Source organism: Ranitomeya imitator, chromosome 2 (assembly GCF_032444005.1).
Source record: "Ranitomeya imitator isolate aRanImi1 chromosome 2, aRanImi1.pri, whole genome shotgun sequence".
Classification (NCBI taxonomy): Eukaryota; Metazoa; Chordata; class Amphibia; order Anura; family Dendrobatidae; genus Ranitomeya; species Ranitomeya imitator.
The window spans coordinates 369976928-369995849 of NC_091283.1; the positions used below are offsets into that span (position 1 = coordinate 369976928).

The 18922-nt window shown below is 42.4% G+C and overlaps 2 protein-coding genes across 2 annotated transcripts in view; both read left to right on the top strand.

The window, feature by feature from the left end:
- LOC138666596 (zinc finger protein 850-like) overlaps positions 1 to 18922 on the top strand; it is an 87991-nt gene that overhangs the window by 66622 nt on the left and 2447 nt on the right. The gene's annotated exons all lie outside the window — the stretch shown is intronic.
- Positions 9754 to 11349, top strand: LOC138663956 (uncharacterized). The gene is made up of 7 exons (XM_069750343.1): positions 9754 to 9899; positions 10029 to 10208; positions 10292 to 10415; positions 10499 to 10596; positions 10690 to 10839; positions 10969 to 11146; positions 11226 to 11349. Exons 1-6 carry the CDS (start codon positions 9822 to 9824, stop codon positions 11092 to 11094), a joined length of 756 nt encoding a protein of 251 aa, XP_069606444.1. The 5' UTR covers positions 9754 to 9821; the 3' UTR covers positions 11095 to 11146; positions 11226 to 11349.

The following is an 18922-nucleotide window of genomic DNA, read 5'->3' on the forward strand; positions in this document are numbered from 1 at the left end:
GCACCTATTAACTAGTTAAATGCCGCTGTCAAACGCAGACAGCGGCATTTCAGTACCGCTTCCGGCCGGGCGGCCGGAAATGACGTCATCGCCGACCCCCGTCACATGATCGGGGGTTGGCGATGCGTCAGGATGGTAACCATAGAGGTCCTAGAGACCTCTATGATTACTGATCACCGGTGGCTGTGAGCGCCCACCTGTGGTCGGCGCTCACAGCACACCTCCATTTCTGCTACATAGCAGCGATCAGCAGATCGCTGCTATGTAGCAGAGGCGATCGAGTTGTGCCTGCTTCTAGCGTCCCATGGAGGCTATTGAAGCATGGCAAAAGTTTAAAAAAAAGTTTAAAAAAATGTGAAAAAATAAAAAAAATATAAAAGTTTAAATCACCCCCCTTTCGCCCCAATCAAAATAAATCAATAAAAAAAAATCAAATCTACACATATTTGGTATCGCCGCGCTCAGAATCGCCCGATCTATCAATTAAAAAAAAGCATTAACCTGATCGCTAAACGGCGTAGCAAGAAAAAAATTCGAAATGCCAAAATTACGTTTTTTAGGTCGCCGCGACATTGCATTAAAATGCAATAACGGGCGATCAAAGGAACGTATCTGCACCAAAATGCTATAATTAAAAACGTCATCTCGGCACGCAAAAAATAAGCCCTCAACCGACCCCAGATCACGAAAAATGGAGACGCTACGAGTATCGGAAAATGGCGCAATTTTTTTTTTTTTTAGCAAAGTTTGGAATTTTTTTTCACCACTTAGATAAAAAATAACCTAGTCATGTTAGGTGTCTATGAACTCGTACTGACCTGGAGAATCATAATGGCAGGTCAGTTTTAGCATTTAGTGAACCTAGAAAAAAAGCCAAACAAAAAACAAGTGTGGGATTGCACTTTTTTTGCAATTTCACCGCACTTGGAATTTTTTTCCCGTTTTCTTGTACACGACATGCTAAAACCAATGATGTCGTTCAAAAGTACAACTCGTCCCGCAAAAAATAAGCCCTCACATGGCCAAATTGACGGAAAAATAAAAAAGTTATGGAGGGGAGTGAAAAACGAACACGGAAAAATGAAAAATCCCAAGGTCATGAAGGGGTTAACAAAAAACACCTGCAAAGGCTTCTTAAGCATTTAAAAATGTCCCTTAGTCTTTGTCAGTAGACTCCAGAATCATGGGGAAGACTGCTGGCTTGACAGAGATCCAGAAGCCAGTTATTAACACACTCCACAAGGAGGGTAAGCCACAAAAGGTCATTGCTAAAGAAGCTGGCTGTTCACAGACTGCTATATCCAATCATCTTAAATAGAAAGTTGAGTGGAAAGAAAAAGTGTGGTAGAAAAAGGTGCACAAGCAACCGGGATAACCGCAGCCTTGAAAAGATTGTTACAAAAGACCATTCAAAAATTTCGGGGAGATTCACAAGGAGTAGACTACTGCCTAAGTCATTGCTTCCAGAGCCCCCCCACACAGACGTATCCAGGACATGGGTGTCGCATTCCTTGTGTCAAGCCACTCATGACCAATAGACAATGCCAGAAGTGTCTTACCTGGGCCAAGGACAAAAAGTGGTCCAAGGTGTTGTTTTCAGATGAAAGTACATTTTTTCATTTCATTTGGAAATCAATGTCCCAGAGTCTGGAGGAAGAGTGGAGAGGCACACAATCCAAGCGGCTTGAGGTCTAGTATGAAGTTTCAGTGATGGTTTGGGGGCCATGCCATTTGCTGGTGTAGGTCCACTGTGTGTTATCAAGACCAAGGTCAGAAAAGCCATCTAACAGGACATTTTAGCACTTCATGCTTCCCTCTGCCGACAAGCTTTTTGGAGATAGAAATTTCATTCTCCAGCAGGACTTGGCACAAGTTCACACTGCCAAAAGTACTAATACCTGGTTTAACCCCTTACTGACCTCGGACAGAATAGTACATCCAAGGTCAGTACCCACGCTTTGATGTGGGCTCCGCGGTGAGCCCACCTCAAAGCTGCAACATGTCAGCTGCTTTCAACAGCTGATACGTGCCCGCAATAGGCGCGGGCAGAATCACGATGCACCTGTGCCTATTAACTAGCTAAATTGAGCTGTCAAACTCTGACAGCGGCATTTTACAAGTGCTTCCTGCCATCGGGCCGGAAATGCATGCACCGTTGACCCCCCGTCACGTGATCAGGGATCAGCAGTGCGTCAGTTATAAAAAGTTATGGCTCTGGAAAGGAGAGGAGTGAAAAACGAAAATGCAAAACCGAAAAAAAGCTCAGAGGGTTAAGGGGTTAAAAACAACAGTATCACTGTGCTTGATTGGCCAGCAAACTCACCTGACTTTAACCCTATAGAGAATCAATGGGGTATTGTCAAGAGGAAGATGAGAGACACCAGACCCAACAATGCAGACGAGCTGAAGGCTGCTATCAAATCAACCTGGAATTCCATAACACCTCAGCAGTGCCACAGGCTGATCACCTCCATGCCATGCCACATTGATGCAGTAATTGATGCAAAAGGAGCCCCGACCAAGGATTGAGTGCATTTACTGAACATACATTGCAATAGGCCAACATTTTGGATTTTAAAATTACTTTTTAACACCAGCTTGAAAAATTATCTAATTTACTGAGATAATGACTTTTGGGTTTTCATTGGTTGTAAGCCATAATCATGAACATTAACAGAAATAATCATTTGAAATAGATCACTCTGTGTATAATGACTACATAATACATGAGGTTCACTTTTTGTATTGAAGAACTAAAGTAAGTTAACTTTTTGATGATATTCTAATTTTGTGAGAAGCACCTGTACATGCATAAAATTTAACACTCTCTTCGTCCTTTTCTAAACAGGCCCTTTGGACCACACAAATAATCACCCAGACCTTTATGGACACAGTCTTTCTCTTCTACCCGACTTGCACATTGGGTCGTTTGCTTGTTACATGGATTCACCTGACCCTGGTCCCACATCTCCAGTGACTCTGAAACAAAGTGACCAAGTTCCTTTAAATATGGGTCCACATGAACCATATTCCACTGCCCTGGGTATCCAGACACAGTGTGTCCATAGTGAAACACAATGGCCCACTGACCAACCTACAACAGCTCCGACAGACCCGGTATGATCCTCTGGTGGTCCTGTTCAGTTTTCTCACTCCCTCCTGTTTACAGCGTACGGTCCCTTTCAAAGAGACGTGTGCTGGCCATCAGTCATAGGGGAAAAGTTCAAGGTTAAACACCAGCAAAGTTCATGGGGTAACGAAACAGAGTCCATAGGACATTTTCACACAGTCCATAGGGCCACAAGGGTTTCTTACTCTTTAAGTGTTTTCAGTCTCGTAATCTAGCAGGGGGTGTACAAAAGAGCTAAGATGGGGAAAACAACACACTTCAACACTTTTGCTTTCAGTTGTGACCATGCTGGCCAGTACCAGACATTTCCGTTTTTTCTCTCTAGTGCTTCTTGCCCTCAGGAACACTGAACAGTTCCTTGTTCCATGGTGCAACTAGCACAACTGCAATTTGGCCAACACTTTAACTTTTCTTAAAGCGGCCACATTTAAATCAAGGTCTCCTTGAAATCTCTGCTACAGCCAAAGTGGCTGTTCCAAGGCCCTGACAGATGATCACCATGGTGCACTCCCTCTCCTGATTCTCCAGGGAACAAGGGGCATGGAGGTTTGGGCACGGCTTCCGCCTGAGTCTCTGGTGCCACCTGCTGGGCAACTGGACTTGGGTATCTGCCTGGTTCACCAGGGTGTGCTAGTCGATTATGCCGGCTGTCTGTCTCTAGATGATATTTGTGATGTTCAATTTCTACCTTTTCACTCTTCCTCTCTCTCACCAATTCTTCCTTTGCTCCGGCTCTCCTGGAGTAGGAACTTTTCATGCTTATATTCCTTTTTTGTGCCCCTGCCCATTCTCTAGTCACTCTTAAGCAACAGGCATGGTTTCTTCTTCCACCACGCCCATCTGAGGAGAGCAGTGCTTATGATGGGACATTTTCTCCAGGTGGGCTACCTTTTGGGCAGGACGGGCTTTTGCACCATTTTGCTCCACAGATGCCCCCGATGGGCGTAACACCATTTGGTTTTCTCGCTTTTGTCCACCATCTTATGTTCCTCAACTGTCACCTTCTTACCTTTTTTAGGGGTTCCTCTGCTTTGTGTATGTGAAGACTCTTGAGCCTGTCGACTACGCTAAGTTCTAAGGTGCACAGAGTGGTAGTCATAGGCAAGGAGCTGCTGCGTTCCCACACCCTGTCACCTCACAAATAAACAGTGTTCTGATTATCCTGTGTTATGCATGTGGTGCGTTTTGGTCACAGGACTCTGCTTTCTCCAGATCTTCAACTTGAGGAACCGCTGCACACTCATTGGACATCCAATTTGTTTTAGAATAAAGAACTTTACTTAACTGTTTATTTTCATGATAATGAGACATGCAGTATTGGGCACAAAGTTTTCCTCTTTTTCAAAGTCAATAACACAGCATGTTCTGATGTTCGTTTTTCACTTGTGCTGATCTATCTCTTCCTGGTCTGATATCTCTAGTACCTAGGATACTCCGTCTGGCTCTGCAGCTTCCAAGAGTCCCAAAGCAACTACCTTATGCAATTCCCCATCCAAATTCCTCTCCTAGGAAGATATTAAGGCATACTTCTTAGGGCCTCAGTTGGACCATAGGATCCAGATGTTTCAAGAATGCCTGTTCCAAGTTTATGGTTGACATTCTCTTGCCTCTGAACAGTCCATGCTCTTCATGCCCTCTGGATCTCCAACTACTACTATTTTTCAATCTCAACTCTCACTCTAACTGCTCCTACCACAGTTGAGCTGTTCCTGAACGCATTAACTGATTCTATCCTTAACCCATCTACTTCCTGAACTTACTGTGCCCACCATTGCACTATACCCAGCTCTAAGTCCTATGTACTAATCTTATCCTTTCTCTATATCTAATGCATTTATCAGAACTAGTGATGAGTGAGCACTAAAATGCTCGGCTGCTCGTTGCTCAGGTCGAGCAAATTGGAATACTCGGGTACTCGGTCAGAACAACAAGCCCAATGTAAGTCTATGGGAGACCCAAGCATTTTTACCACGATCCCCGGGGGGTCCTTTTAAGGTCTAAAAACGTCTGAAAATGACGTCTTTAGCGGCATAAGCTATAGCTTTCAGTGTGCGGTTCCGCAGTTGCGTCCACACTTATAGGCTGAGCACAGTGCCTGTTGAGAATAGGGTGGGAAATCCCGTTTGAACCCAGCATCTTTCTCCGGGCGTCCTCGGGCGCAGGCTCAAAAGCCACTGAGTGACAGAGCGGGTTCAACCACCAGCTTAGTGGGGGCGAGTGCTAGGGATCCCACTACCTCCTACTCTGCTGTGCCCTGTGACAGCTAATAGGGTTCAGCCTTCCTTTTGTGCTCTGCGACTCTGTAGAGCAACAAAGTTCGCGTTTGTTCACACCGGGTGTACTTAGGCATAATACCGCTATAGAGTGCCGCCATTACTTAGCAGCAGGATCCATCTCTGCACAGTGGACCCCAGGCTGCAAACACACTTTATATCTTCCTTATTATTATTTTGTGCGTTCCGCTAGCCCTAACACTGTACATGAGAAGGGGTTACATACAAAGTAATGGATATTGTTTACAGTAAAAAATGTACAATGACAGACTGATACAGAGGGGAGAGGACCCTGTATTTGCGGACTTATATTCTATGGGATAATGGGGAAGAGACAGAAGGTTGGGGGTGCGGCAGCTCGGGTGGTGGTGGGGGCAGCTCGGGTGGTGGTGCAGAAGTCACATCTACGACCACCATGATCTCCAATTGACAGTTCTTGAAATACAGCTGAAATGTCAAAATATCTAGCTTCTGTTATAGAAAATGCAGGGGCTCCTTTTTGACGTCCTCGTCCAACCAGTCCAGTATTAGTAGGTGATAGATTGTCATAATTCGGTCCAGGAATACCAGGCTTCAGTAGTTGTGAGTCCTTGCCCCTAACTCTTGCTCTGGCTCTTCAAGTCATGCTTTAATCTAGACGATTTCACCTTCGCAATCCAGAGACAGAGTACAACACCGCCCAGGTGTTCACCCTCTGCTCCTCAAACTTTCTATCTGCGCAGTGACTGCCTCTAGGCAGAAGATGATGATGGTGTTAGTAGTTGTAGCATTTAAGACACTCATGAAGCAGCCATAACAACTTGAAACAGAAGTATTTTTTACCACTGTTCAATATGTGGACTGTATTTTTTAATTTTTTACCCCAAAATAGTGTACAGAACTAGGGTAACAGACAGCAAATACATTGGACTGTAGTCCTGCATTGCCATAATTTGTAGGCCACAAATACAGACGTCTGACAGCGATACCACACTGCAAAATATGTGGCCAGTATTTTTTTTATGCAAAATAGGGCTGTTTATAGCTTGAGTAACAAACAGGAAAAACACTGGAATATCGGCCTAAAATGCACAAACTTGGAGAACGCAGATATATGAGGCCTGTCACAGAGATACCACACTGCCAAATATGTGGCCTGTATTTTTTGGTGGGTCTGCAAAATAGTGCTGTTTATAACTAGAGTAACAGACAGCAAAAAAATGGAATTTAGGCCTAAAATTCCCAAATTTTTAATACACGGATTTATGAGGCGTGTCACAAATATACCACTCTGTAAATATGTGGCCTGTATGTATATTTTGGGGGGTTCAGCAAAATGGTGTCAAGAAATTGTGTAAGACACTCAAAAAAAATTCTACTCTACTGTACCACAAAAAAATGAAAGATTTTTCTGCTCACTAATAAGTGATGTTTGTGACCCCTTTAAAATTGCTGGATTTTCATGCTTTGCTAGGAAAAGGATCTGGCTGTATTGTGCAGTGTCAGAAAGCAAATGGAGAAAAAAAAAGTCTCTGGATTGCTTTGCAATAAAATAATCTCTATTAACCTGGCAAAAAATGTTTTCCTAGCCAATTATACCTGGGGCTTGGTATATACAGTCAATATATGCTATGGGTAGCAGCAGCAGACAGTAATGGACACTCTTGATGTATGCAATGATATCTATATACACACATACAGTGCCTGCAGGGCTTGCACTTATATGTATAGAGCGACGTTCACTCCTCTGCCTACCTAACACTGCAACCTATATGCTCCAGAATTAGTCCTTAGAAGGTCTGTTGGTTTAGCTGGATTTGAGTAGTTTAGGATGGTAGACCAAACACTGACTAAGAAATCCCCAAATCTGACCCTATCTCGGCAGCAGATCTCCCTACACTGTCTCAATCCGGAGCTGAATGCACCGAGCAGGGCGGCGTCCGGTCTCTTATACCCCTGATGATGCTGTGCGGCCAGCCAATCACTGCAAGATCACAACAAAGATGGCTGCGGCATTACAGTGCCTGGCAGATAATCCCTACAAGTTGATTGGGTCTCTAAAGTTCGCCAAAAATGTAGGGTGGAGACCCGAGTTCCCGACAAGTAATCCCGGAAATTCTCGTTGCTCGCCAAGTACACCGAGCACAGTGATATTTGGGCGAGTAACGAGTAGTGGCGAGCACGTTCGCTCATCACTAATCAGAACACATTTCATCATCCACATATTGTAGCAATACATTAACTGTTCACCTTGATGCTATAAGGTTCTATGCGATATAAAACACTTTTTCATATACACAGGTTATATGCATTTTTCTAATCAAGGGAGATGCACATGACCATCCCCGTCACCCTCTTACACTGCTCTTAGTGAAAGGGTATGTTCCCAGAGTCAGTAAACACTGCGGATTGGTTGCTGCGTCCATCCGCAGCATCCAACCCACAGCAGCCAGATGTTACAGCATAGTGGATGAGATTTCAAGAAATCTTATGTCCACTATGCGTGCACCCGCAGCTCCCCTGCGGAGACGGATATGCGGCGCGTCTTTCCAGACCGCAGCACGTCTATTTGAGTGTCTCTGCAAGATAAATATCACCTGTCCAATGTATCGAACGCGGTGATTCCGCATGGTCCAATGAACACATGTGGAATCATCTGCGTTCAAAAGCTTGCAGCACTTTGGACGCAGCAGACATGTGCTGCATCCAAAGCACTGCCTAATACTGAATGTGCTCACATACCCATAAACTGGTCTCTCCCATGTGTCTATGTAGGAGGTGACTTGTCAATTACCAGAAGCTGGTCAGGGAGAAGCAGAAGCAGACTCATTTTTTCTTTCCCAGCCATCTCTTGAAACTAAAAAAATACCTGACTGCAATCACGCTGTCACTGGGTTTGGAAGCAAGAATCATCTGACAGGTTTTTTTTTAAGTGTGCTGTCTACAAGATTAGAATCGTCGTAGAATTCCACCGGGTCCTATGATAAAACCAAATCCCTGTACAGGGGTTGAAGAGTATTATGGTTTCTCTGGACTCTCCAGACAGAATGGCTTGTGCCAAGTCTGTCTAAGGCAGCCTTTTGAGCATGTGGCCTCTGGCAGACATTATAGTTGTCATGTGACCACTTATTTGCCGACAAGCTGCTTTTCCAATTTTTTTCAATGTTCAGTGAAATACTACTGTCCCTGGTTCACTGAGAGAAGTAGGAAGAGAAGCTAGTTGTCATGTGACTGTACTTCTGAAAATCGCATATGAGTGATCACGTGATGATCTGATGGTGACGTGATGGTGAGCTGAAACATTGCGACCACAAGAAAGAATATTCAGGAATGAGGGTCTGAAAAACCTCACAATAAAGAAGTTTTGAGGCAAATCCTGGTGATTACGGAGCGCTGGTTCATCTCTCTGTAAATGCTCTGAAGTCTCCTGAGCAAGTGGTCGGCTGTACGGGAACGTGCCCCCTGGAGCTCCCTGTGTGCGCTGCCTGGACTCCGCTCCTCCAGCACCAGGACAACCAGCACAGTGCTATATATACTGAGGCCCATGATCATGTGACCCTTGACTCCTCCCCTCCTGTGACCTCATCACAGGTCCTGTGCGCACAGAACAGCCATATATGTGGTGTGGGGCTCTGCAGGTGGAGGTAGGTGCTGGAGATTCCCCATTACTGGCCGCAGGCGCTAGAACATTTGTATTTGTCATTCTGGGCTTAATATAAGGGAACCTGTCACGTTGAGGGTAGAAAACGTCAGCGATTCTCTCGTTGTCTTCCTGCATTGTCACCAGTTAGAGCCGCGCTCGTTTCTCCTCCGTCCCATAGACGATGAATAGAGAGAAGCGCACACGTCCCCTGTAGAAGCCTCTCCGCGGTTCTGTATACCGGACTTGTTTCTATCGCGGTTTCTTCAGGCGACATTTATAATTGCGGCAGTTATAACGAATGACTCCTGTAAATCCCCCTCATGGCCGCTCCCCGGGACCCTCCCAGTGTCATTGCACTTTGTATTTCCAGAGTCCCTGTGACCAGAACGTCTCCTGTATTAGTAATCTGCACCATTATCCGTGTAGATGGCAGATTCTGGGGAAAGGACACAAAACACATTGAGTTCAGGCCGCGCTCCATCTTTATGACATATTTCCACTCCATCACTCAGGCGTCCATTGTTTCCTTCAGTCTGTTTACATCGCTGCAATGATGATATTGGATGCCGGTATGTCTGAGATGTAATTGTTCTATTACATGATGGTTTATGGAGATCATGTGCCCGACATGCTGCCACCATGAAGATGTGACGTGGAGAAGATTTAATAACATATGGAATAAATGATTTATGATGTTACATCAGCTCATCTTCTCCCCGTTTAGGTCCCTACACTATCGGATCCTCTCAGTGGAGATCTTTTATATAAGAGAATTTTCCTAAATGACCCACCAAGGATGGATAGGGACAGGAACAAGATGGCGGAGAGGATATTAAACCTCATCGTTGAGATCGTCTACTGGCTTACTGGAGAGGTGAGAGATTCTGATGACGTCACATTACATCATTCTTATCTATGGGAATAACAGATGGACAGAACTGGAGAGGTGAGGACTCTGGAAATGTCTGTAGTGAGATTTATTAATGTGTCTCTCCATAATCAGGATTACACAGTAGTGAAGAAGACCTCTAGTGAGCGCTGTCAGGCCCCTGTGTCTGAGGGATGGAGAAGACCCTTAAGCCCAAATACGGGGCCTCCACCTCACCCCCTGATACATGAAAACATCAATGACCAGAAGATCCTAGAACTTGCCTACAAGATGATTGAGCTGCTGACTGGAGAGGTGACACTGATGGAAATGCTGGAATATAATACTGTAACGCTATGAAGAGGTCAAGGGGATGACGGTATCATTGTATGTGTCAGGTTCCTATAAGGTGTCATGATGTCGCTGTCTATTTCTCCATGGAGGAGTGGGAGTATTTAGAAGGTCACAAAGATCTGTACAAGGACGTCATGATGGAAGATCCCCAGCCCCTCACATCACCAGGTAATAGACAGGACTAAATACACTCTGCCTATAATTATTTGGATGTAAAGAATGAATTCAGCCCCTGTATGTGTTTCCTCCAGTTCTATCCAGTAAGAGCACAACACCAGAGAGATGTCCCCGTCCTCTTTTTCAGCGGAACTGTAAAAAAGAAGATCCCAATGTTCCTCAGGATCATCAGGTAGATGCTGTCACCATGAAGATGTGATGTGGAGAAGATTTCTTCTTAACATATTGAATAGATGATTTATGAAGTTTTTATCCTCCCATTCAGGTCACTGCAATATCAGTTCCTTTCAGTGGAGATCTTCTATGCAAGAGAATATTCCTGACTGATCCGCAAATGATGGCTAGGAGCAGTGACAAGATGGCGGAGAGGATATTACACCTCACCCTAGAGATTCTCTTCCGGCTTACTGGAGAGGTGAGAGATTCTGTTGACATCACATTACATCATTCTTATCTATGGGAATAACAGATGGACAGAACTAAAGAGGTGAGGACTCTGGAAATGTCTGTAATGAGATTTATTACTGTGTCTCTCCATAACCAGGATTACACAGTAGAGAAGAAGACCTCTAGTGAGCGCTGTCAGGACCCTGTGTCTGAGGGATGGGAAAGACCCCTGAGCCCAATCAGCACTTCTACCTCAACCCCTGAAACATGCTGGAATCAATGACCAAAAGATCCTAGAACTCACCTACAAGATGATTGAGCTCCTGACTGGAGAGGTGACACTGCTGGGAATGCGGGGACATTATATAGTAACGTTATGAATGGATCAGGGGATGATGGTATTGTATTTGTCAGGTTCCTATCAGGTGTCAGGATGTCACCGTTTATTTCTCCATGGAGGAGTTTGAGTATTTAGAAGGACAAAAAGATCTGTACAGGGACATAATGATGGAGGTTCCCCAGCCCCTCACATCGCCAGGTAGTAGAATTAAATACACACGGCCTATAATTATCTGTATGTAAAGAATAAATTCAGTCCCTGTATGTGTTTCCTCTAGTTCTATCCAGTAAGAGGACAACACCAGAGAGACGTTGCTGTCCTCTTGTTCCACAGGACTGTAAAGAAGAAATTCCCAATGTTCCTCAGGATCATCAGGTAGATGGAGAGAAGGTGTCATGAGCTCTCCCCTATGATGTGTAGACGGCTGTGAAGGTCTTGTGTTCAGTCTTGTTTTACCCACCAGTATTATATGTTTTATACTTGTGTAATGAGAACGGTGGAGATGGCAGGATTAGAGCTGATCATAGATGTGACTTCTCCATCTTCTGTGACCTTTACAATATTTGTTTCAGGGTAAAGATCTGACGCATATTGATACTACAGAGACATATGTGAGGGGTGATGAGCGGTGTAAAGAGGAGACTCCTACAGATAATTGCAAAGGTGAGTAGTAACCACTAAATGCAGAGAAATCACAGATTATTCTTCCTGTAGAATTCTGTGTTTCATTTTTTAGGGCTTGTTCTCTCAATTTTTGATGTGCATTTTTACTGAACGAAGGATCTAGTGCTTTTCCATTAAAGCATTTTAGCTACAACATTTCACAGGCCAAAACTAAAGTAATACAGTTTTCCAACCAAGAAAAATATAGGGCCGATCTCTGTACAATCTGCTCTGACCGTTTGGTCATGTGATTGCTCCAGCCTAACTCCATCCACAGCAAGAAAGGATTAGTCTCAGCTGCGGATAGTGATTGGCTAAATCGATCATGAGTTCATCCAAAAGAGGAGGCATGGAGACTGGCGGGGCACCTGACCATCAGGGGAAAGGGTTTATTATTCATTATTATATCTCATGAGACACAAACCCTTGAGGGTCATGGACTTGGCCTCAATGTGTATAGAACTTGTGTTGTGCATCAGTCCCTCCATGAACTTGATGCAGTGATTGTACAGAAGAGGTAAGTAATCCCTTATATGATGGACGTCTATGACCTCAAAATAAGGATTCAGAGAATATGTAGAACCAGGACTAATACAGTGATAATCTAACACCACGCAGAAAGGTTAACATATCACTTTTAATCCCTGGTTAAAACTATTCCTTCTGTGCAGGCATGCGCTAACAAAAAACAAATACACTTATGGCGACATCCTGCTGACGCATTTCATGCTTGTTCACAGCCCTTATTCGTAGCTTGGGGAACAATACCCATTATCAGAGTATTAATCACTGGTGGTAACATGGTACAGGAATAATTTCTTTAATCCAACAGTAGAAAATAGACCTTAACAACATAGAAAAGAGATATCATAATAAAAAGAGAAAAATATACTGTATACTGTAAGATGTTGAACCAAAATCCATCTATTCAAGCCTCAAAATCTAGTACTCACTTTGATTCCTGTCTTAGAAGGATTCCTTTCCATTCTCCTCTTCCTGAGGGATTGTTAACCCTTTCAATGCTATCAAGAGAGAAAAGCAATACAGAAAAAGGTGCACACCTAAGAGTACAAAATCAATTATATTTTATTAAACACCATATAGCTTCAAGATTAAAAACAAGTAACACCAAATCCTCCCCATAGACACATATGGATCAATATGCATTAATATGATTTATTACAATAATGCATATATAGAATAATAGATACTATTAGATCCCTCAGGATTGAAGAAATATAATGAAATACATACCAATATATCAGTATAGGCACTATATTGGAACAACTGAAAAATAAACTGAGCAAAAAATAGTAAATTGGACATCATTTTCACACAATACACCAAAAATGACTAAATTGTTGGCAACTTTCCAAAATTGTGGATAAACAATTTTGTTTCCAGCATGTGATGCTCATTCAAACTCACCTGTGGCAAGAAAAAGGTGTGGCCAATATGAAAATCAAACCTGAAACCAGAAAAAAGGGGAGAAGTTGCATTGTGTGTCTGGGTGTGCCACACTAAGCACGGAAAGAGGAGAAGAGATCACTCTGAGGACTAGAGAACCAAAATTGTTTAACAATATAAACAATCTCAAGGTTACAGGTCCATCTCCAGAGATCTTTATGTTCCCTTGTCCACAGTGCTCAACATAATAAAGACATTTACAGCTCATGGCCATGTAGCAAATTTCTCTGGATGTGGATGGCAGAGAAAATTTGATGAAAGGTTGTAACTCAGGATTGTCCGGATGGTGGATAAGCAGCCCCAGTCAATTTCAAAAGAAAGCATAAAAAGATAGACTTTAGTTTTTTAAAATGTACAACAGATGAGACCAATATAGAGCTTTTTGGCATAGAACACCATTCTGCTATTTACCAAAAAAGGACTAAGGCCTACAAAGAAAAGCACTCAGTACCTACAATCAAATATGGTGGAGGTTCAAAGACGTTTTGGGGTTGTTTTGCTGTCTCTGGCACTGGGTGCCTTTACTATGTGCAAGGCATCATGAAATCTGAAGACTGTGGTGCCCAGTGTCAGAAAGCTGGATTTGCATCCTAGATCATGGATCTTCCAGCAGGGCAATGACCCCAAAGTACTTCAAGAAGCACCCAGAAATCGATGAAATCAAAGCACTTGAAGTGCCCAGCAATGAGTCCGGAGCGAAATCCCATTAAACACCAGTGGACAAACAATTTTTCCGGCCCATTCAGGGGGGTTATAAGTGAAATGATGTCCATTTTGCCTTTTTTTGTTTTTTTTTGTATTGTTCCAATAAACACAAAGGAAATAAACTTGTCTATAAGAAAATGTGTAATTGCAATCATTTTCTGTGAGAAATACTTAATTTTTTATGTAGATCCATATAATAACAGCGTCACAGTATACCATACCGAAGCCAACTGAATGTCCAAATAAGTGCAAAATATCCAGAAAACTCCAAATTAGCAACTTCAACAGCCCTAATCATGTATACATTAAAAATAGATGTACTATCACCATTAAATAAGAATAAAATTAATTATAAATTTTACCCCTTAGTGACTGAGCCAATTTTTACAACTCTGACCACTGTCGCTTTATGAGGTTATAGTTCTGGAATGCTTCAACGGATCACAATAATTCTGAGACTGTTATCTTCTGACATATTGTACTTCATGTCAGTGGTAAAATTTCTTCGATACGACTTGCGTTAATTTCTGAAATAAATGGAAATTTGGCAAACATTTTGCAATTTTCAAACTTTTAAATTTTGTGCCCGAAAATCAGAGAGTCGTGTCACACAAACTAGTTAATAAATAACATTTCCCACATGTCAACTTTATATCAGCACAATTTTGACCAGCGATTTCTCATTTTTCCAACAAAAATGACAAAACCATTTTTTTAAGGACCACCTCACCTTTGAAGTGACTTTGAGGGGTTAATATGACAGAGAATACCCAAAAGTGACACCATTATAAAAATGCACCCCTCAAGGTGCTCAAAACGACATTCAAGATGTTTATCAACTTTTCAGGTGCTTCATGAGAGCTAAAACAATGTGGAAGGAAAAAATTAACATTTAACTTTTTTCACAAAAAAAAAAAATTTGAACCCAAACTTTTTTATTTTCACAAGGATATCTGGAAAAATTTTGTTGTGCAATTTCTCCTGAGTACGCCAATACCCTGTATGTGGTGGAAAGCCACTGTGTGGGTGCATGGCAGGAATGTCATGCCGACTTCGAACTCTTTTCACACTGGGGAGTCTGATGTGCAGTTTTAGATCTTCCTGTTGCTCAGTCAGAGTTTGGGCGTCAGTGGTGGTTCAGTTGTTCATCTTTGCAGGAGTTTGATTAGTGAAACCTACACATAAAGAAAATCCTCCAATGAATTCATATAAAAATATATAAATTTTATTGAACCATGTCTAAGACATATTTAAAAAGGGATTACATCATACAGAAAAAAATGAAAAAGCAAGCAAACATTGGGCAGAAGGATGAATTATGTCCGATAATTATAGTAAATGCATAGAGACCGACAATAAGGTCCCTAAATGAATGAATAAAAGCACAGTGCTTAAAATGGATTAAGTACAACATGTATATAAATAAGGACTAATCATATCCTACAGGGCTGGGTAAAGTTGTTTAGATATCAATAAAGGACTCCATAAAGTTCAAGAGACGGGGTATAATGCATAGTAAGCAAGGTCACTTAGGACCTTCATAAGAAAAGACATTTCTTTGCACATCATAGCCGATCACAGAAACATACCGGTAATAGAAATTGCATAATCATTAGAGAAGATACAGAATGTGTATTGGCTAAAAGGTGCACATAATTACCCAAGGTCTAGACTGCCACAACGTACCCCCTGACATGCGTTTTGAGAATCTCTTCCTCAGAAGGGGTGCATAGTGTCGATTGAAGGCTTAGGCTGCTGGGAACACCTTCTCCCTTTAAGTATGGCTCAGAACATTACTGGATTCCGACTATAGCATTTGCGTGCCTCTTGCATACTGGTCCTTTGCTGGAGTAGCTGTTGATACTCAAATCTTAATTTGGAGTCTGGAGAAGTATACCTTGCTGTTTGTTCTTTTCCCTATTTGTATTGTGTTCCTCTCACTCACTTATTGAGTTGTCCTTATAGTTTGGTTTGTGGTGCAGCTTACTTTATCCCTGTCGGTTTCGGTTTCCATTATGGTTCACCTCTGGGGGTGGGGGTTGGAGGGTTTAGCTCAGGGCTGTACAGGAGATAGGGACAGGTCGGTGACTCAGGCCTCCCTACCATGAAGGGTATCCTTGAGTTAAGGATAGACAGGGTTTCCCTAGCCTTGGGGGCAGTTCAGGGGACCAGGTTCCTCATCTCCTGTTTTCCCATTGCTCCCTGTGACAAGGACTCGGAAAGGAGTGAGCTCTGTTTGACTTTTTGAACGCAAAATTGGCTGGAATCAATGGCGGGCGCCATGTCGCATTTGGAGATTCCCTGATTTACCTAAAATGTTGAAACCTTCCAATGTTATCTCCAACCCTAACACAACCCCAACCCTAACCCCAACAAACCCCTAATTCTAATCCAAACCCTAACCATAACCCCAACACCATCCTAACCCCAACACCATCCTAACCCCAACATCACCAATGTAACCCAACACAACCCTAACCCCTAGACCCAACCCTAACCCCAATCCTAACCCTAGCCTCAACTCTAACCCTAGCCACACCCTAACCTTAGTTCTAACCTTAATCCTAGCCTGAACCCTAACCTTAACTGTAAAGAATGGAAAAAAATACATTTTTTATTTTATTATTTATACCTAACTAAGAGGGTGACAAAGGAGGGGTTGATTTACTATATTTTTTATTTTGATATACCCTATCACAGTGATCAACATGAACCAATAGGAAAAATCTATTGTTGCCGGGTACCGTCTTGCAGATCTCGGCGGGCGCACTGTGCATGTGCCCACCATTTTCTTCCAGGAAGATGATGCGGAGGGCCGGGGCACGAAGCCGGAGAATCCGGGGATGGCAAAGGTGTCGGGGAGGGCTTGGGAGACCCCATTTCTCTCTTGTCTGGTATGCATATCAGAGGAGAGAGAAATTAATTGAAAATTGGACTTTCTTTTAATTTTGCGATCACGAGACTGGGGACGGTAAAAATTGACCTGAATCATGTTCGAGTAGCCAAGCTCCCAGAGATTTTCCAATGCTGGGGGGCACTACAAAAAGTAGCGTTAAAAAGCGGCGCTGAGGAATAAGGCCCCTTAACTGCCGCTGTTAAAAGGCGTATCGTCGGTTGTTATATGGTGAAAGAGAACCAGAAAGCGCTGATTGTTGTGTCTACCAAAATAACCAAATATAACAAATAATATATGACCATTGGAGGATGTGGAATAAAGGATTGCACAAATAAAGATTGTTATAGGCACGGTATAAAGAGGCAATCAATAGAGGGTACATGTTATAGAACCCATAGTGCCAGCTAGAGGGATCAATGGGGAGAGGCTCCAAGGCTATCATGCAAAGAAAGCAGCTTCCTCAGGAAAAAAGTCAACACAAAGTAGTGTAACCTTTTCACAACCTTTGATGTATAGGTACGTCAAAAGTCATGTCCTTGCCTGTGATGCGGGTTGCGACTCTGAGCCAACATCTTTCCTGACACATGACAGCTAACCTATTCACCTGTTATGAGCTTTTAACAGCCGCAGATGGATCCGAGATCTTAGAAGATAGTAATCGGTAAATGGCTTAACGAGAAAAAAAATCAAAAACCTGAATTATGTTTTTTGGCCACTGAACAAAAAAAATCAAAAACCTGAATTATGTTTTTTGGCCACTGAACATTGCAATAATAGTCAATCAAAACATCGCATGCACCCCAAAATGGCATCAATAAAAATGTCAACTTAGGGACCAGAAAATAAGTCATGACACCAGCGCCAAGTCCCAAAAAATTGAAATGATACGGGTCTCAGAAAATTGCAACATAAGCATTTTTTTGCCTTACAAATTTTGGAATTTTTTTCACTACTGCAGTAAAAACCCCTATATTTTTGGTATCTGCTTACTCATCATATTGCCAGGTATTGCAGGTAATCATATTGCCAGGTCAGTTTTACCATTTAGTGAACATGGTAAATATAAAACACAAAACAGAATTGTGGAATTGCACTTTTTTTTGCAATTTTACTGTATTTTTTTGCCTGTTTTCTAGTATGATGTATTAAAAATAATAGTTTTTTTTTAAAAGTACAACTCATCCTGCAAAAAACAAGCTCTCAAACAGTTATATTGACAGAAAAATAAAAATATATGGCTCTGGGAAGAAAGGGAGAAAAAAACTAAATCGGATCATTAATTGGTTTAAAAAAAGGTCTTAAGAGTATAAGAAACCGACTCCAAGTCACACACTTATTAAAAATAAAGGAATTCTAAAAGTATGCATATTTGGTATCTCCAGCATGGCATTCATTAACCTGTAAAGTTAACAATGCAACCACTTTGTTTTTTACAACGATTTGCATTTTTATAAGCTACTAAGCCACCAGCTTATCAAGGTGCAGAACAAGATGGCAACAAGATGGAGGCTGGAATAGACGTCAGTCCTCTTCAGAGATTATTCCAGTTTTTGTCTTGAATACAATGATAGCCAGAGAGTGGTCTGGAGACTACGGAGACCATACAATGAAGAAGCCTCAACAAGGGATTGTCACACTGGTCCTACTCCCATAATTATACTCTGGTGTGGCATAATATACGGTATCAGGACACCTCTAATATTTCTTCCAGGTACACTAAAAGTTTGGTGTTGCAGTGGTATGGCCAGTTCTCCAAAGTATTACAGGAGCTGTTTTTCAACACACATGACAACCCAAGGCTGCATATTACTTGTGGTACTGTAAGCTGCCAGCGTGATCTAAACATGCTCTCGTGTTCTGCGACATCTCTGGACTTCTCAGTCATTGAACACATTTGAGACATCATTGATTGGCAATTGCAGCAGCAGATCTTGAGGATTTTCTTGCCCAAGTGCATTCAGTGCTGCAGAACATTCCTCATACGACTATTAACCTCACTGATAGCATCCAAAGCGTGTAAGTGCATTTTTACACAAGCAA